This window comes from Aquarana catesbeiana, linkage group LG11 (assembly GCF_042186555.1).
Source record: "Aquarana catesbeiana isolate 2022-GZ linkage group LG11, ASM4218655v1, whole genome shotgun sequence".
NCBI classification, from domain to species: domain Eukaryota; kingdom Metazoa; phylum Chordata; class Amphibia; order Anura; family Ranidae; genus Aquarana; species Aquarana catesbeiana.
The window spans coordinates 225,395,025-225,415,830 of NC_133334.1; the positions used below are offsets into that span (position 1 = coordinate 225,395,025).

General features: G+C 42.2%; 1 protein-coding gene across 1 annotated transcript in view; it reads left to right on the forward strand.

The window, feature by feature from the left end:
• Nucleotides 1-1,822: 1,822 nt before the first annotated feature.
• The window catches only part of LOC141112520 (C-signal-like), a 33,549-nt gene continuing 14,565 nt past the window's right edge, over nucleotides 1,823-20,806 (forward strand). The window contains exons 1-3 of the mRNA XM_073605426.1: nucleotides 1,823-2,095; nucleotides 16,596-16,647; nucleotides 18,489-18,676. Of these exons, the coding sequence (XP_073461527.1) occupies nucleotides 1,949-2,095; nucleotides 16,596-16,647; nucleotides 18,489-18,676 (387 nt within the window). The 5' untranslated portion in view covers nucleotides 1,823-1,948. The remainder of the gene's footprint in view (nucleotides 2,096-16,595; nucleotides 16,648-18,488; nucleotides 18,677-20,806) is intronic.

The window sequence follows — 20,806 nt, forward strand, 5'->3', positions numbered from 1 at the left end:
GTCACCCCAGACAGAGTCAATAAAATGGACGGAACAAAGTCTAACACCTGCTGGAGGGGGTGCTCAACTGTGGGCTCGATGGCCCATATTTGGTGGGAATGCCCCACCATAAAGGCCTTCTGGAAAAGAATTCTGGCATTTATAAAGGATATTACGGGGAGGGAAATTAAGGAAGACCCATGGGCTTGCCTCTTTCATGGGACTCAGGAAACAGTCAAGAGCTATAGATCCTCGCTGGTCCCTATAATATTGGACGAGGCCAAGAGGCAGATTGCCTTAAACTGGCTGAAACCATCGAGTCCCAATGTGAGAGATTGGCTTCTTGGCCTCAATGATATATTCAATGTGGAGTGTCTAGATCGGCGGGGAACAGAACCTAACGAGGACTCGGAACACACTGGGAAGTGGTCAGGTTGGATTAAATTTAAAAGATCTTGGTCCTATCTGAAGGAGTTTATATAAATCGAAAACAAGAAAGGGAACCACAGATGGATAGGAGCGACTCGGTTATGATCCGCACCTAGCGAGCTACGTCCTGCGGAAGGGGGGGGGAGGGGGGAGGGGGAGGGCGGTGGAGGGTGGGGAGGGTAGAGGGGGGGTTTCAGGGGTTAAACTTGTGCAACTTTTGAATTTATAAATCATTTTGTATCTAGAACTGCCCCTGGTGGGAAAAAATTTTTTTTTTGTTATGAAAAATGAGAAATAAAGATTTAAAAAAAAAAAAAAAAGAGGCTCTCATTACTGTATACCACTTTTGTTGTTTAATTTCCTTTAGATTTACCTTCAACTATGTAGTACAAGGGCTGTCTGATTGCATACAAAAGTGTTTAGTATGCAAGTGTTGAAAGTGTTTAGGTTTGACCTCATATTATATGGTTTTGGTAAATCTAAAGGAAAAAAAATCAAAAGAAAATTGTATAGTGTGTATCCAATTGGACACTTTAAGCCTGCTACACAGCTATTACTGTTTCCGGTAATAACTGGGTTTCCACCTACATTGATCGTTAGCAACTGCTTGGTATAATTGAATAATCATACACCAGACTCTAATCCTACAAAATCCACGACTTTGTGCAATTGTACAAAGTGTGCAAGTGTGAGGCTGCGTACACACGGGCGGATTTTTAGACCGGACTGGTCCAATGGACTTTCCTGCGGACTTTCAACGGACTTTTGATGGGCTTCCGACTGACTTTTTAACGAACGGACTTGCCTACACATGATCACACCAAAGTCCGACGGATTCGTACGTGATGACGTACACCGGACTAAAATAAGGAAGTTGATAGCCAGTAGCCAATAGCTGCCCTAGCGTGGGTTTTTGTCCCTCGGACTAGCATACAGACGAGCGGATTTCTGGGTCCGGCGGAGTTACGACGTAAAGATTTGAAGCATGTTCCAAATCTAAAGTCCGTCAGATTTTTGACTGGAAAAGTCCGCTGAAGGTCCGATGAAGCCCACACACGATCGGATTGTCCGTCGGACCAGTCCGATAGAAAAGTCCGCTTGTGTGTACGCTGCATAAGAAGTGATGCTGGTTTGAAGCCAAAGGATAGTCACACCAAATATTGATTTGATTTATTTCTTTCTTCTGTTCGCTCATTTTGTAAATTCATTAAACAATTACAATATATATTTTTGAAAGCATTCTTATTTTACAGCATTTCTTTATATATATATATATATATATATATATATATATATATATATATATATATATATACTGTACATACATGTAAGGCATCCAAAAAATATAATTGCCTGATTTACAAATCCATGCCAAGTAGCGAGAAAGAAAGTGTTAATGTTCCAGAAATTGCCTGTCTGGTCACATGCTGCATTTACTTCCTGCGCAGAGAGGGAGCGCAGGGTCCATTTAAGAGCATTGTGTAAACAGGTTAGGACAAAAGACAGCATTCTACAGAAGGGAAGAAGACAGAACCCAGCAATGTCTGACTTCAAGATCCAGTCTGTTCTCATCACCGGCTCCAGCAGAGGGCTAGGACTGGAATTTGTGCAACAATTCCTGAAGAGCCCAAATCCCCCGCAGAAGATCTTCGCTGCTTGCCGGAATCCAGACGGACCACAAAGCCAGGTAGATCCCACTAAAGGCAAACATTCTGCAAACATTAACTGGCATGTTTAAACAACACAGCGAGTACTGTCTGTGATACGGTTTTTTATTTGCACTAACAGTTACGTTTTAAGGACAACCTTTTGAGGGTATACCCCCTTCTTTTCAGGTCCAAGCAGTACTAATACACTAAGCTTTAGAAAAATGTATTTTTCTTTAGCTTGGTTTATCAGTATTATACACAATTTCCCACCCAATAACTTGTCCAGAAAATGTAACACGAGTGGCATTGTCTACCACTCTGTGAAAAGCGAGCAGTGGGGGATCGCTTCTTAGAAGGTGGTAGAGCAGTGGCTGCCAGGCATTCAGGAGGCGATCCTGCTCCTCCTAAATGTTTGTGTTTATGGGGGAATTTATATTGAAATATTATGTCACAACCGCAAGCCCGATGCTTGGTTTGCAATGTGGCGACCTCCCATTTGATCATAATGGATGAGTTTGTCAGGTGGTGGAGCCCCATCATGCTGTGGTGTGTGTACACCCCCATTTGGCTGCAATGATAGAATTTAGGTGGATGATTGGGGGGCAGCAAAGCAGCAACTCAACCACCTTTTTTTTTTCTGTTCCCAGCCATCCATGTGAAAGGAGTCTAAGTCTCGGTCAGGGCCATCTTTAATATTGATTGGACCCTGGGCAAAACTTTTCTTGGCCCCCCCCCCATGCAGTTTCGCTCTCCACCTGCTCTGAGACATACAATAAATAGCAGCTAGACTCAAAATCAGTTTACTGAATCAGATCAGGCAGCTATTGTGATTGGTTGCCAGAGGTTACAGTGTATCATTACCGCTCACTGACTGGTTGCTAGAGGTTACAGCACACATTACTGTTCACCAATTAGTTGCTAGAGGTTACAGCACATGATTTCTGCTTGTTGATTGGTTGCTAGAGATTACTGTGGATATGACCTCAGGGGGGCATGATATACATATCAATGCCGCCGGCCACCGCTATTTACATATGAATGCCGGTAATTTACATGCAAACATAGGGTCTGCAGGTGAGTCATCTGTACACAACAATAGGGCAGAGCTGGGCAGCATTAGTAGCAGCACTTCACACTGAGATATTGGGACACAGCACAGGACTAAAACTTCAAGGGACGAGGGAATTTAAACCAGAATAGTTGGCAAGTATGAGGCAGCTGCTTTGGGCCCCACAACAATGACAGGGCCCAGGGCAGCTGGTCCTTTTGCCCTGCCTTAAAAATGGCCCTGGTCCCGGTTCACACTGGCGCGATGCAGGAAATCCTGTGATTCAGTGGTGGTTTCCGCATTGCACCTGAATTGCACACTGGTTCACACTGTAAAGTTAATGACACCCCCAGATCGGTTTGCAGATCACAGCGTGAGCAGTCAAATGGTGTAGGAATCGCATCACATAGGTGTGAACACCCATGCGATCTGATTCCAGGGCGGACCAAATAAGGGGGTTTGGCTACATTTTGGTGTGAATGCGATGCAATTTCAGCTATACAGTTTGTATGGCTGAATTCGCATCGCATGGACATCGCATTTGATCTGCACAGCAATGTGGTACAAATCACATGCAATGTCTATGATCGCACAAGTGTGAACCCAGCCTTAGTGCAAATTAAAAAAAAAAAGTACGACACTACTCAACTGTGTTGCAATTGCACTTTAACGGCTACAATTACCTAAGCATGCATGTTTCAACAAACAAAGAGCAAAGTGCTGACAAATGATCAAACTCTTTCTTTTATCAATATTTTAAACTAAAGATAGATCTACATTTGTTTATCTCGTTATCTCAAAACATAACACTTATGCCTGGTACACACAATGAGATTATTGGATCAACGATCGTCTGTTTTTTTTTTTGTTTTTTTTGCATGCTATTCACATATCGAAAATGAAGAGTTTACAAAAGTTAATAAAATTCTCGTATGATAGAATAAAAATTCGGAAGTGATGTCATGTGTTGTAGTGTATTTGTGCTGTATTTTCAAATGACAACTGTACTGATTAAACAAAAATCGTATGATCTAGTATCGTACAAAAAAAAATAATTTTGTGCTTGTCCCATAGGATCATTTTGGATGAACTGTCATGATCGGCTCTCGAAAACTGTGTACTAACGATCAGATTATCGTACGACCACTTTGAAAGCGGTATTTTCCGTACTATTTTCTGATCGTGTTTACGGCCAAAAAGCTGGCCTTACAACTGTAACATTTCAACCATACTGACATAGTAAATAATTGAAGGTACAGGATGGAAATTTTTTCTCGAAGGAGCAAATTTTTAAAAGCGAATGTCATTTTCATTCAGGAAATTCCATTTACTTCAAGATCCAATTTTAAAAGCAAACAAAAGTTTGCATTAATAAATGTGCTGATGAGATTCTTTTGTACAAATGTCTGTATGAAAATCTACCAGTGTATGTCCAACTTGGTCCGTTAAAGTGTTACTAAACCCAGGACCCTGCATTCACTATATCTGGTCTCCCACAGTACACGAAACATGGAAATGCATTTATTTTAGTAAATATAAACTGCTAAATACCTTTTCTCATCAGCAGTATATAGCAATCTTGTGACTTCTATCAGTGTCCAGCCAAGCGCTGGTTAAAGCTTGTAGAAGGAGTTTTCTGACTATCCTATGAGACTGCAAGACCCCCGACCCTCTGCCTGGACAATGCTGATCACGTGCCCTGGCCCTGTGCTGATCAGTGATCACATGCACCCTCCCAAGAAAAAAACCCCTCTATAGCGATACACACCAAACTGAGCATGTGCAGTCTGACTCCATAGACTCTGTATTATCAGGAAATTATTAGGGGACAGTGGAAGGAGATGAGGATCAGAGAAGACAGCCTTTTTACACAATGGTGAGGATTAACCCCCTAGGTTCCATAATGAGTATAGCAAGCATGCTTTACTGCATATACAGCCTGATTTTACTATTGTGGGTTTAATAACACTTTAAAAACACCATTAAAATCTATTCGACAAGTGTAAAAAAACAAAACAAAACTGTTTATCTAGACAGAAATGTGAGGTAATAACTTCCTGTACTTGCTGTATCTGGACTGTTATCCGTTATCATTGTTCCCTGCTACCTAAATGGGCTACAAAACACCTTCCCTGTTATGGAAAAGAGAGAAAGGTGTTATGTATTCCTGACACAGTGCATACCTCCGAACTTTTTGAGATGGGAATGAGGAATACTTATTAGCAAAAGGACACACACCCTGCCACACCCCCTTAAAGGAGAATTATACAAAAAAAAATGATTAGCTAAACCCACAAGTGCTTTTTATTCCCACTATTATTCCTTTATACTGGTTTTTGGAATTTACAAATGCAACAACTTAGAAATTTGTGTTACATACTACTGACCTCTGAACTCTGTGTTACTCCTGACCCCTGCACTGTGCATTACATATTACTGACCCCTACACTCTGTGTTACATACTACTGAACTCTGTGTTACTTACTCTTGAGCCCTGCACTGTGAAGTACATACTACTGACCATTGCACCCTGTGATATTCCTGAGCTCTGCATTACTTACAACCTCTGTTTTACATGCTACTGAACTCTGTGTTACTTACCTATAATCCTTGCACTGTGCATTTCATACTACTGACCTCTGCACTCTGCGATACTCCTGAGCTCTGCACTATGTGTTATTTACTCCTGACCTCCGTGTTACACGCTACTGACCTCTGAACTCTGTTACTTACCTGTGAACCCTGCACTGTGCATTAGATATCCTTTTTCAACCTGAGTGCCCAGGCACCTTGGGTTGCCTTGAAGTTTCTTCAGGGGTGCCTTGGCAAAATGCCTAAAAGTGTATAAAAAATTGTATACAAGCCAGAAAGTGGATCAAGCCTGCCTTTCAGTTACACAACGCCAGGGGCGGACTGACCATATGGGCCAGTAGGGTACCCCATGGTGCCTTCCGTCATCCCACTATACTTAGGGAAACAATCAGCATTGTAGTGAAGCCTGGTCTGATACAGGCGGACTATTTGGTGTGAGCTGGAGCGAGCATGGGGGAGAGGTACACACAGCAGCAGCTCCGAGCTTGTGTTACTCTTGCTGACCATACACGCATGGAATTTTGTCCGTTTGCAGACTGAATGATTATACGTCGGTCGAAATTGAATTGTCCATTAACTGAAAGAATAAACTGGTTTACATATTAGTTTCCATGGTCGTAGTGATCGTTCGATAACAATAAAACATATATAAATTATACAAGACAGGATATTCTTTTTGTTTCGATTATAACATACACGTATATACTTTAGTTGAAATGGTAAAGGTTTTCGCTTCGGATCCGTGGTTTCACTAACGGCACGAATGTCGAACGTTGTTTGCGAAAACGACCAGTTTTGGCCGAAATTCTATACGTGTATGGCCAGCTTTACACTTTGAGCTATGGATCGTAAAAACAAGATCTGATGTGGAAGTGCACAGCTGGAAGTAAGAGTGAAAGTCGGTAAAGCCAGTCTGCTCTCTGTATAACCGATATGACTTGCTGACATCCGTGGAAGAGCCATGAGTGTTAATTTTTGTTTATCTGCAGCAAGTCAGTGCTATATTGCCATCTTTCTCAACCTTTGCACTCAACCTTTGCTTCTGCTCACTGTCTTCAGAGAAAGTGAGACTCCAAAAAAACGATCTACTTTCTGTATGTATTTACCACAATGACATTCTGAGGTTGGTGGAGGAGTCGTGATTGTTAAAGTGGTAGCAAACTCTGTTACACCACTTGTACCTACAGGTAAGACTATAATAAGGCTTACCTGTAGGTACTGTGAATATCTCCTAAACTTGCGCAGTTTAGGAGAAGGAGATATTCAGAGTACATGCAGCCAATGACCTCTCCAGCGCATGCGCTCTGAAGGTTCGGTTTACAGTGCTGGAAACAGTGGCTGCCACGTGCATGCGTGGGAGTGATGTCATCGCGCCCCTGGCCACTAATGTAGCCAGAGGCTGCGAACCCGGAAGGAAGAACCGGGCAAGATGTCAGTCGTCTCAGTGGTGACATTGCGGCACTGGAGAGCGTCTGTCTAAGGTAAGTCTATGACATTGACTTACAGGGAATTTTTTTTATTTATTTATTTATTTTTTTTTAGGAGCACCGTTGGGAGGCTTTGGTGGGATATCGGAGGTTTAAACAGACCTCTGATGTTTCACCTTTGAGCCAGAGAAAGGAGATTGAGGACACTCAATCTCCATCTCTGCAGCCTTAGCTGCACTGAATAAATGGACAGGAATAGCTCTGTTCAGAGCTTCCACTTCATTTCCACACTGAAGCACAGTAAACTGTTTACTATGCTTCAGTTATGAATGGATACAGGAGTGATTGGCACTGATCACTCACTGTGTCCATTTAGAAAAGGAAGGGGGCATTAAATTACTTATTTACTGAGCCCTTCCCTCACTTTCCATCCTGGTGGGGGAGGGGGCAGGGGAGCACACAGGGGCCCAGGTGCAGCAGGACCTGGATAGGAGGGGCAATGGGGGTGGCTTATAGAGGAACCAATGACCTCCATTTTCCTCCTGCTGTCGGGATGCTGGCAGGAGGGAGTGGCTGGCTTTCAGTGGCTGCAGGATAAAAATGGAGGGCGTCAGTTCCTCTATATGCTGCCCCGTTGACCCTCCTATGCAGTAGAACAATATGTGATAGGGGAGCATTGGGCTGGGTCGCAATCCCTGCAACCCCTGTAGTTAGAATACAAAGGTTATCCCCGCACTAGTTTGAATCTCACCAGGTATAAAGCTGATCTTGCTCTCCAGAGATGAGAGGTTCCAGGTGCTGGCTAATGCTAGTAGTAGCTATGTGCAAAGGAGAAAGTCCGGACAGCCACACTCCAGGAAATAATTATCCAAATTTCTTTATTTTAAAATCAGGAACATATCAGATACAGGACACCATGGACAGAGTGTACAGATGATAGGCTAACGCGTTTCGCACTTAGCCAAGTGCTTATTCATAGCTCATGAGCAATGAGTAAGCACTTGGATAAGTGCGAAACGCGTTAGCCTATCATCTGTACACTCTGTCCATGGTGTCCTGTATCTGATATGTTCCTGATTTTAAAATAAAGAAATTTGGATAATTATTTCCTGGAGTGCGGCTGTCCAGACGTTCTCGTTTGCACATAACCCCTGTAGTTACGCTTCTGCATGCTGACTTATAGGGACAAACCATGTGTGTGAATTACAGTTCAGCTGCTGCCAAAAGGTGGCACACTGCTTTTCTTCTATTGCTGCTTTAAAGCATTTGTGGGCAGTGCAATATGTAGGTGGGAGCTTTGTGTGGGTGTGGCTTGAGTGTGGGCGGGGACATTGGGGGCCCCATGATCTCCTATTGCCTGTGGGCCCCAGCATCCTTGTTTACCCCCCCTCTGCCCCTTTCCCTCAGCACTGGGGTCAAATTAGCTGACATATGGAGAGAAATTGAGGGAGAAGAGAAACATAGGAATACTAGTCAGTACAAGTGTGCAAAAGAGTATTTGCTTTGTAAGAATAAATCGCCTCTAACGTTGGGTGTCCTATGTGTGGATGTTGCATCGTGTAAAACTATTAGAATCGTTATTTACATTTTAGAATGAAGTGCCTCAAGACTGTCCATAATTTTAAAGGGTGCCTCCACTGAAAAACGGTTGAGAAACACTGCATTAGATACTACTGACCTTTGCACACTGCCATACTTCTGTGATACTTACTACTAACCAATGGACCCTTCATACCTTCCTTACTTTTGAATGTGGCCTTGTTAAGTTTCTAAAAAAAAAAAAATCATGCTTCAGATGCACCCTGTTGATATTTGATCTCTTCCCTGAAGTTCAGGTAGATCCTCCTCTACATGGTTCTTTACCTTTTGCCTACTATACAGTGTTTATTTTTACAGACTGAGTGACCTAAGATTCGAAAAAGACACAGTATTAATGACTAAGCACAAATTCACAATAGAAACTGTAAAGAAACTACTCCCTTTACAGAGAACTTTAAAGGGCGTATATACATTACTTACTCAATGCCAAAAAAACACATCAGCAGCATAGACAACCTATAGGATACCGCTTCTTACAATTTATGTTAAAAGGTGACACCACTTTTACTATATTACCAAATGTATTGTGACACCTACCTTTACACAAACATGAACTTTAATGGCATCCTAGTCTTAGTCCGTAGGGTTTAATATTGAGTTGGTGCAACCTTTGCAGCTATAACAGCTTCAACTCTTCTGGGAAGACTGTCCACATGGTTTAGGAGTGTGTCTTTGGGAATGTTTGACCATTCTTCCAGAAGCACATTTGTGAGGTCAGGCACTGATGTGGATGAGAAGGCCTGGCTCGCAGTCTCCACTCTAATTCATCCCAAAGGTGTTCTATTGGGTTTTTTTTTTTTTTCTTTAACTGCCTCTAAACGCCCCTCCATGCTCACATAAACTGTCAGAGCCGCTTGGAGGCATAATGCCGCATACACACGATCGGACATTCTGACAACAAAACCGTGGATTTATTTCCGAAGGATGTTGGCTCAAACTTGTCTTGCATACACACGGTCGCACATATGTTGTCGGAAATTCCGATCGCCAAGAACGCAGTGACATACAACACGTACGACAAGCCGAGAAAAATTCAATAGGCAGTGCGGCTCTTCTGCTTGATTCTGAGCATGTGTGGAATTTTGTGCGTCGGAATTGTGTACACACGATCGGAATTTCCGGATTTTGTTGTCGGAAAATTTGAGATCCTCAAATTTTTGTTGTTGGACAGCAAATGCCCAATGGAGCCTACACACGGTCGGAATTTCCGACAACAAGCTCACATCGAACATTTGTTGTGTGTACGCGGCATAAGCGTTGGGCATATAGGAATCCAATGTAATGGTAGCTATTTGCAGAATCCCTGGGAACCTCATGGATGTCTGCATTTTTCTGATTACAACACTGAGACTGATCATTTCATTTTTGCAACAGACCCCACAACTTGGCAGATTCTTTCAGGAGTTATGCTAACCACTGGAGCTGCACGATTCTGGCCAAAATGAGAATCATAATTTTTTTTGCTTAGGATAAAAAGATCACGATTCTCACGCCATAAAATCTTTCACATTATAGAAAAAATTGGGCTAACTTTACTGGTTAGTTTTTTTTAATTCATTAAAGAGTAATTTTTTTCCCAAAAAATTGCATTTGAACGACTGCTGCGCAAATACAGTGTGACGTAAAATATTGCAACAACAACCATTTTATTCTCTAGGGCAGTGATGGTGAACCTTGGCACTCCAGATGTTTTGGAACTACATTTCCCATGATGCTACACTACACTGCAGGGTGCATGAGCATCATGGGAAATGTAGTTCCAAAACATCTGGAGTGCCAAGGTTCGCCATCACTGCTCTAGGGTCTCTACTAATATATATATATGTGTGTGTGTGTATGTATGTATGTTTGGGGTTCTAAGTAATTTTCTAGCAAAAAAAATAAATATTTTAACTTGAAACCAAAAAATGTCAGAAAAGGGTTTAGTGTTTGAGTGGTTAAACTTCCCTCATTTACATACCAAAGTGTATTCCTTTGATCTAAAGGACAAATCCTTACAATGTTTATACTTAAGTTCCACTGCTAAAAAATGTGATTCTTGGCAGACTGCCCATTTTTTTTTTTTTTCCTTTCTTTTGATGGCTGACGGCTTCAGCAGAGCAGAGAGAATTCTCTGCATAGAAAGAATCGGGAAATACTTTGTCAAGATCGCAAGGAGGAAAAATCGAGATAACGATTCTAAACAATTAATTGTGCAGCTCTACTAACCACTAATCTATTATGTAGCTCTGAATTTTGTTAGCACACAAGAAGTAGGGAGTCTATATCTGTTATGGGAGCACTAATGGCAACATCATTATAAGGTCCCATCAGGGGCGTAGATAAGGGGGGGGGTCAGGGATGCTCAAACCCTCCCAGAGCATCCTGACAAAATGCCCAGATAGTGTCCCTGCTGTTTAGCCTCAGCACAGTAGAAGCAATCAGAGTTTTGGAGTGCAGCAGCCAGCCCCCTTCTATTGTGCCCCATCCCCTCAGTTTAATAAGGGGTCCCCCTGAAAAGCATGAAACTACTGCGAGGTCTCAGATGCCGGCAATTGACAGTGCATGGTTGAGGGAACTCCTAGACTCCTCCTCGAGGTATCATATGACACAGCCGAAGGGAGACTGGGGATGCAGAAGTTTTCCTGCTTCTGTTCCATGCTGAATCTGAGGTCTGGTAAGTGGGGAGGCATCAATTTTCTGTTTTGGGAAGGGGGAGGTGAGAATTCCAGCCTGGGGGAGTTTCTTTTGGTGGGAGGTTAAGGTGGGGTGGGTTTGCTTTTGGAGAAGGGGGGGTTTCTTGTAGAGAAGTTTACAGGGGGTGGTTAATGGCAGGGATTTGCTTCTGGGAGGGAGTTTGATTGGATGAAGGGAGATTTTCTTCATAATTAGGAATCTTTGCTGGGGGAGAGGGTGTTGACTGAGGGAGATATTTTTGCTTTGGGGGGTCGGTTTAGAGACAGGGGGGTTTAATTTTTGGGGGGATATTCGAGGGAGGGTGACATTTTACAGTGGGAATCTTTGCTTGGGGAGGGAGCGTTCTTAGGAGGGAGAGGGGGATTTTTTTCCTTTAAAAGAGATGCTTTTATTTTTAAATTATACTTACCTAGGTGGATGGAGCATCGATCCAATGTTGCATCTGTCCCCAGCTGCTTCTAATGCCGTGTACACACGAGCGGACTTTACGGCAGACTTTGCCCGGCTGACTTTTCGACAGACTTTATGACAGACTTTCCGAATGAACGGACTTGCCTACACACAATCCACCAAAGTCTGTCGAATTCGTACGTGATGACGTACGACTGGACTAAAACAAGGAAGTTCATAGCCAGTAGCCAATAGCTGCCCTAGCGTGGCTTTTTGTCCGTCGAACTAGCATACAGACGAGCGGATTTTTCGACCGGACTCGAGTTCTACGGATAGATTTAAAACATGTTTCAAATCTAAGTCCGTCCAACTTTTGAGAAAACAAAGTCCGCTGGAGCCCACACACGATCAAATTGTCCGACGGAATCCCGTCCACCAGGCAAAGTCTGACGTAAGTCTGCTCGTGTGTACGCGGCATAAGACCAACAACAGAGCGATAAAAGACCACTGATCACTCAGTTCTCTGCCTTCAGTGAGCAAAGAGTGGTGACTGTTAGTCCCTGGCTCTGCCCCCCCCCCAAGTTCACTTGAATGGCAGGCTGTGGAGGGGGCAGGAGTGGCTGGCACAGGGTCTCTGTGGCTCACTGAGAGGCTGAGCGAGCTGCTGGTCCAAGCATCTGGGTGAATCCGGACTTTAAAGTTAGGATCTTTCTAGGGCTGCAACTAACGATTATTTTCATAATCGATTAGTTGGCCGATTATTGTTTCGATTAATCGATTAATCGGTTGATAAGCTTAAAAAAAAAAAAAAAGTGTTGTGCATAATTTAGTTAATTTGTAAAGTTTTAAAAAAAAAGGCAATGTATTCTTAAATATCTCTTTGCAGTGGTAAATATAAATAACTATATGGTTAGGGAGCAACATATCTAATCCACTCTGAGAATAACAGACAGAAGAGATATACTGTATATACGATTAGAGGAGAGATATACTGTATATGCTATTAGAGGATATATACTATTAAAAAAGGGGTGAATCTGGTAAATATCATCAGACTCAGAGATCAATTTTTTTTTTTTTAAACAATGTCTTCCTTCAAAAAAAAAAAAATGTCACTTTAAGAACGTTTGTTCGATTTTCTAATCGTTAGTGGGGTCAAATTGACGTTCATTTTCAACCACAGTGACAATTTGGAAATGTTAGAAAACTTCTTGGTCAAAGGAATTTTCAGACGGTGTATGTGGTTTTCGTTCATTTTAAAAACAATGTTAAAAACAAGTAAAAATTTCAAACATTCTTTCATTCAGCAAATGTACAAAGATTTTTCGTCTGAATATTCTTGTCTGAAAATTGATCCCTGTGGCCAGCATAAGGCTCGGTACACACCTATGCAGTTTGCTTTTGATATGTTTCTGTAGTGCTTTTTGCTGTGCGTTTTGATTTTTGCTCACGTGATTTTGCTGCAATTTGCATTTTTTTGCATTTTATGGCCAATTTGTTGTTGGGCAGATTAAAAAACACAAATTGCTACAAAAACGCATTACATGCTTTTCTGCAGCTTTTCCATTGAAGTGTATTGAACCAAAAAAGCACAGTTTTGCATAAAAAAAAGTCCCTGACCCTTTCCAAATACGCAGCGGCTGGAAAAAAGCATAGATGTGAATGTGTCCCATAGGAAACCATGTAAATGAACTGCAGTCCGTTTCTGCAAAAAGCACCAAAAAACACATAGATGTGAACCAGGTCTAAGACGTTTAGTAACATAATGGGGTTAAAAAAAAAACCTAAAATTAGCCCTTTATAGTACAAAAAAAGCAAATAATCTCTATTGTAAGGGGTTCATTTTTTTTACTGTAGAACGGTGATAGTAACATTTACAGTAGCGATTATTTGCTCTTTTTTGTACTATAAAAGGCTCAATTTAATTTTTTTAACCCCATTATGTTACTGGCCGATTAATCGATTATGAAAATAGTAATCGATTATTTTCATAATCGATTAGTTGTCGATTAATCGATTAGTTGTTTCAGCCCTAGATCTTTCCACAGCCTAGACCTGCCTAGACCTGCTGCTGTCAGCTGACAGCGGGCTATAGCTTGCTGTCGGCTAAAAACGAGTCACAAAAGTGCAGAACGAACGGCACTCAGTATACCGTCCCTTCAGAGCGCATGCACCAGAGACATCACCGGATGTTTTCCATGTGAATATCTCCTAAACACCACAAGTTTAGGAGATATTCACTGTACCTTCAGGTAAGCGTTATTATTGGGCTTACTTGTAGGTACAAGTTCTAAAGCTGGGTTTACTACAGTTTAAGACTGAATAAAAGCCAACCATATTTTTTTTCCTCTCTTTAAACATTTCATAAAATGTAAATAAGTCACTGAATTTACTGCCTACCACAATATGTTGCCCCTTGCACCTGCTCAACTTGCATAGTAAGCTTAGCTAAAATCCAGTCTTGGGACTCATTCATACATCCTACATGACCATGGTGCAGCAAGTATACTGCAAATACCTGCACCCGGGATCAGATGTTCTAATATCTGCTTAGCCTGTACATCTGAGTGATGGACTGAAAAGAGCCAAGGCTGACTACTGCTGTAAACATGTATCTGCACATCCAGTGGTGGCCTGCAGGTAGGGATACATTTTTGCCCTTGGATAAAATCTCTCTGCATCCAGGGTCAGAAATTTGCCCCTAACAGCAGGTAACCACTGTGACCCACGGTTTGTTAGTGTATCGCTCAGGCTCAATCGATGTGGGGAGTAATGTAGATGATACTGAATGTTCTGCAGGAGTGTTGGCGAGGGATGGAGCCCATCCCAGCTCCTGTAGTCACTGAAAAGAAGAGAGGGAAAAAAATCCCTGGTGCTGCACATCCACGGAGTCCTATGGTAATGTAGTAGTGATGGGAGAGACTACCTCAGCCCAGGTTCCCGCCAGGCCACACCCCAAGTTGTTTTGCCTTGTCCCCCCAAGTTGGATGTGCAGATACATGTTAACAGCAGTGGCTCTTTTCAGCCCATCACTCAGGTGAACAGGCTGAGCAGCTGACAACAATTGGAACATCTGGGATCCTGGCTGTAGATATTCATGGTATATTTGCCATTCCATGGCCATTTAGAACATATAAATGAGATCTAAAGCCTAGCTCGCATGGTAAGTTTTTTTTAAGTTCAACCCAGCGGGCTAAACAAAAACAAAACTAGGTAGCTTAGGAGGAGCTCACTGTACAAATGAGTACACTATCGCACCACAACTGTGTGCGTTGCGTTCTATCCAGTTGAATGGGGATAATTTTTTCTGCACTGCATTGCAAAACCTCATGTCCCCACTCTGCTGTCACATGTTTTTACCGTACCTCCCCCAACATTAAAGTGTAAATGATGCCTTTAAGTTTAAAAGACCCTACCCCCCCCCCCCCCCCCCCCCCACCCAGGAAAAAAAAAATTATCTACGGCCCTGGGTCCCATTACTTGCCAATTTCCACCACAAAGCAAACCTGTGTGCCAATCCAAATGACTAAATCAACAGCACTGGCTAATAACTGGCAGTAAAAATTGTCTGCATGAACCTATGTATCTGGCTTCTGCCCCCCCAGTGCTGCCTGGAATGGCCATGAAATCTCAGCACTTGCATAAAGTAAAGGTTAGAGATATCCCCTTATGCCGTGTACACACAGGTGGTCTTTCCAACGGACTTTCGACGGACTTTTGATGGACTTCCGACGGACTTTCGAACGAACGGACTTGGCTACACACGATCACACCAAAGTCCGACGGATTCGTACGTGATGACGTACAACCGGACTAAAATGAGGAAGTTCATAGCCAGTAGCCAATAGCTGCCCTAGCGTCGGTTTTCGTCCGTCAGACTAGCATACAGACGAGCGGATTTTTCGACCGGACTGGAATCCCTCGGAAAGATTTGAAACATGTTTCAAATCTAAAGTCCGTCTGATTTTCGACCGAAAAGGTCCTTCGGAAGTCTGATGAAGCCCACACGCGGTTGGATTGTGCGCCAGATTCGTTCCGTCGGACCAGTCTGGTCGAAAAGTCTGCCCGTGTGTACACGGCATTACCCAAACTTAATTACAGTGTCAAGGGCCTAAGCAAACTTTCAGCAGGCCTGGCCACTGTCTCTTAGCAGGCAGGGGGATGCAATAATAAATATGCAAATAGCAACCCTTAGAAGTCAATATTTGCTTATTTTGCTTGGCAAAGCTTCCAATGGCACTAGGGGAACACAAGACTGGAAAGAAAAGATAATATGGTCAGCTATTAGCCAGCACTGTTTAAATTACCACAGCTGTCCACTTGGTTCACACTTCTGTGTGTGGCTACAAGAATCGCAGCGATTTCCCCCACCTGCAGTGAAAACGCACTGCTCTGTGAAATGTGCATGTGTGGGAACCGCAGGGAAATCGCATGGTCAAAATGTCCATGCGATTTCCCTGCGGGCCGTGTTTTTTAAAAGGTGCATGCACCCTTTTTATTTTTATTTATTTATTTTATTTTTTGCAGAAATGCAAGCACGGCAACCTATTCATTTGAGTGGGCTGCCATGCCTGCGCAAACGCGGCACGCAAAAACGCATAGGTGTGAACCTAGCAACTCCCTACTGAGTTCTATTCTAAACCAATAGCCAAAATTTCATACAACTAGAATTGTTAGCAGTCTGATAAAGGAGCCAGAACTCTATATACCATATATGCCATGCTTGTTGTCTTTTTCCAGGGCTGTCCAAGATATTGTCCAGGAATATTTGTATGTATTATTAGATTAAAATTATTTGTTTTCTAGGTACTCAAGAACTTGTCTGAAAAACACCAAAATCTCATCATAGTTCAAATGGGTGAGCTTTATTATGTCATTTTGTGATCTCTGAGGGTTAGTCAAATTAGTGGGGTTTGTGGTCATATCTAAAACACAACTCATATGTATTTAGTTATAAATGCTCATATATTTATTTGCATGTTTGATTCATTTTCATAATTCAGGAAATGTATATCAGATACAAGTATCTTGTAAAATAAATGCAGTTTATCTAAAGAATGTAGAGTACAAGAAACATTATTGTCCTAAAATTTCCTAAAAGCCCAAAGAATGCCACCTTTTGCAAAATGCAACATAATAAATGCACCCATACTGCAAAAAGCAAAAATGTGCAATGCTCTGCCTCCTACCGATTCTTCTTCCAGCGCAGGTCTATACCAGGGTATGAACCTACCTTCAGCTATGGAGTTGGAGGAATTATCAATGGACTACAAGTGTGGTGACATCACCAGACGTATGCCCCATTGAGAATTACAGCCCATTTGCTGCACTTTTCCACAATTCACTGTGACAAGATTTTCTGCAGGCAAAGCCATGCACAGCCACACCATACAGAATTTAAATTTTGACAGGAGCCAGTTGTGAGAGGTCTCTGTTTAGCCCAATAGTTGCTATCTGAGACTTGCTTGGTGTTACAATTACTGATTGAAGTTGGTAAATAGGAACATTTTCTAATTTAAAAAGATACAACCCATTCTGATTGGCTATGGAACAATGAAGGAAGGGGAGACGACCTGGTAAAGCTCACTGAAGATGGACACAATATACACCAGGGGTCTTCAGACCTTCTACACAAAGGGCCATTTTAATGTCCTTCAGAATTTTAGGGGGGCTGGACTGTGGCCATTGGGAGTAGAAATTGTCTTGGCATCAGTTGGAGTAAACAATGCATCTTTGTTATTAGGGTGGAAATAGTGCCCCATCCTTATGCCCTGTACACACGGTCGGACATTGATCGGACATTCCGACAACAAAATCCATGGATTTTTTCTGACGGATGTTGGCTCAAACTTGTCTTGCATACACACGGTCACACAAAGTTGTCGGAAAATCCGATCGTTCTGAACGCGGTGACGTAAAACACGTACGTCGGGACTATAAACGGGGCAGTAGCCAATAGCTTTCGTCTTTGTTCTGAGCATGCGTGGCACTTTGTCCGTCGGATTTGTGTACACACGATCGGAATTTCCGACAACGGATTTTGTTGTCCGAAAATTTTATAGCAAGCTCTCAAACTTTGTGTGTGGGAAATTCCGATGGAAAATGTGTGATGGAGCCCACACACGGTCGGAATTTTCAACAAGGTCCTATCACACATTTTCCGTCGGAAAATCCAACCGTGCGTACAGGAATAGTGCCCCATCATTGGTGTCAGTGAGAGGAATAGTGCTTCATCACCGTTGTCAGTTTGAGGAATAGTGCCAAATTGTTGATGTCAGTAGCAGGAATTATGCCCCAGTGATGGTATTAGTGGGAGGAAAAGTGCCCTATGGGGCTAGATAAAGGCAAGCAAAAAGCTGCATCTGCCCCCAGGACCGCAGTTTGGAGACCACTGATCTAAACAAATGTTTTGGCATAACCTGCCAAATGTTTACCATCATATTTGCCTCAGTTGAAACAACCAGATCTATTGGCTCTGGTGGATCAAGATGCTCATCTTTATGGCAGAATTTGGTTTTACAGCTCTGAAATGTTGCAGGGCTCAGACTTTTCTATGAGTGAAGTGTTTGGCCATCCTTTATTCATGTTCTGAGTATGAACGTGCCCTCATCTCTCACATTTAGGAACCATTATGTTTTATGAGTTACATTAATGTATATCTGCCAATTTTACCTCCTGTAACATTCTGCTGCTCTATAGATGTCACGGATCCTTCAAGTGTTAACGCATCTGTAAAAGAAGTGGAGAAACATCTAAATGGACAACCTCTGGACCTGCTGATCAACAATGCTGGAGTTTTAACTCACAACAGCCTGGAGTCCCAGACATCTGAGGACATGATGAATGTCTATAACATAAATGTAGTGGGACCAATGTTGGTGACCCAGGTAGAGTTTAAGCAAATAGTCTTAGCCACTTACTGCTCATTATTATGAATCACAACCAGTTAATTTTAAGTAATCCTGCCAGAAACCAGGCAATTCACACCAAACATATGATGCTAATATAGTATATAACACTGTCAATGTACTCAAGGAGCTTACAATCTAAGGTCCCTATCTCCCATACATACTGTACACATACTAGGGTGAATTTTAAAATAATCCAATTACCCTACCAGGATGTCTTTGAAGTGTGGTAGAAAACCAGAGGAAACCCATGAAAGGACAATATGTAAACTAGAATATGCCAGATAGCATCTTGGCCAGGATTGAACCAAGGACCTAGTGCTGTAAGACAGAATTACTAGCCACTAAGCTTTTTGCACTGACCCCTGAATGACAGGCAGACTCATGGTTTATGGGGTGGGCAGGTCTATGCCTATGTTTGTATGAAATCTATATGCTTTCTGCTGCATATATATCTGGAACTATAGATTGTTTTGGCATGTATTTTTCAATGAATAACCCTGAATATTTTTTTATCAGTTACACATTGACAAGTTTAGCGGATCTCATCTCAATGGTGTTAAACCAATACCCTAATTATTTCACAGCCCGTGTATTTTTATTTGAAACTCTATTCTTACTTCCCTATTAAGCTGGCCTGCTGAAATGGCTGAATTTCGATCCATGTATGGGCTGGCTGATTGTATAAGAAATGCTCAGGTTATGAATGGCCCTGAGTCATGTAAGGAAGGATAGGATGCTGTCTAGTCTCCATTGTTCTAGTCAATATTCTCACCCCATTTTAGCTTTTACACACATCTGTTAGATGGAGTTCTAATTTCCGTTTCACAGTGTAAAGCCAGTCATACATGGATCAAAATGTGTCTGATTCTGCAGGGATCGGTTGAATTTTTAATCCACGTATGGGCCAGCACTAGCTAGTTAATCTATCGATCGGCTTGTGTACAACCAGCCTGTCAGGTTTTTCCCGAACAATCAGTGCCTCCAGCTATAGCCGGCAACACCGATTATTGAATTCTGCTGACGGGGAACACAATAGCACTGTGGGAAAGGATTCCCCCATCAGAAATAAAAAAAAAAAGTAAAATGTAGGGCCTGCTTAAGCAATGTATTGATTTCACTTAAAAGAAGCTTGCTTTTTACAGAACTCCATGAGAGTAGTGGCTTATCAGATTAATCAGACAAAGGGAGCTGCAAAGCAAGCTTTGCTTCCTGTACCGTTGATTTAGCTAACCCATGGTTAGGAAGCCATTGTTATGTAGGCAATATTTATTTTTAAAAACAAAGTTTTATACACGGTGCATGTGTGTGTATGTGTGTATATATACAGTATGTCACAAAAGTGAGTACACCCCTCACATTTTTGCAAATATTTTATTATATATTTTCATGTGACAACACTGAAGAAATTACACTTTGCTACAATGTAAAGTAATGAGTGCATAACAATGTAAATTTGCTGTTCCCTCAAAATAACTCAACACACAGCCATTATTGTCTAAACCGCTGGCAACAAAAATAAGTACACCCCTAAGTGAAAATGTCCAAATTTGGCCCAATTAGCCATTAGCCATTTTCTCTACCCGGTGTCCTGTGACTCGTTAGTGTTACAAGGTCTCAGGTGTGAATGGGGAGCAGGTGTGTTAAATTTGGTGTTATTGTTCTCACTCTCTCATACTGGTCACTGGAAGTTCAACATGGCACCACATGGCAAAGAACTCTCTGAGAATCTGAAAAAAAGAATTGTTGCTCTACATAAAGATGGCCTAGGCTATAAGAAGATTGTCAAGACCCCGAAACTGAGTTGCAGCACAGTGGCCAAGACCATACAGTGGTTTAACAGGAAAGGTTCCATTTAGAACAGGCCTCGCCATGGTCGACCAAAGAAGTTGAGTGCACGTGCTCAGCGTCATATCCAGAGGCTGTCTTTGGGAAATAGACAAATGAGTGCTGCCAGCATTGCTGCAGAGGTTGAAGAGGTGGGGGGTCAGCCTGTCAATGCTTAGACTATACACCGCACACTGTATCTAAATTGGTCTGCATGGCTGTCGTCCCAGAAGGAAGCCTCTTCTAAAGATGATGCACAAGAAAGCCCACAAACAGTATGCT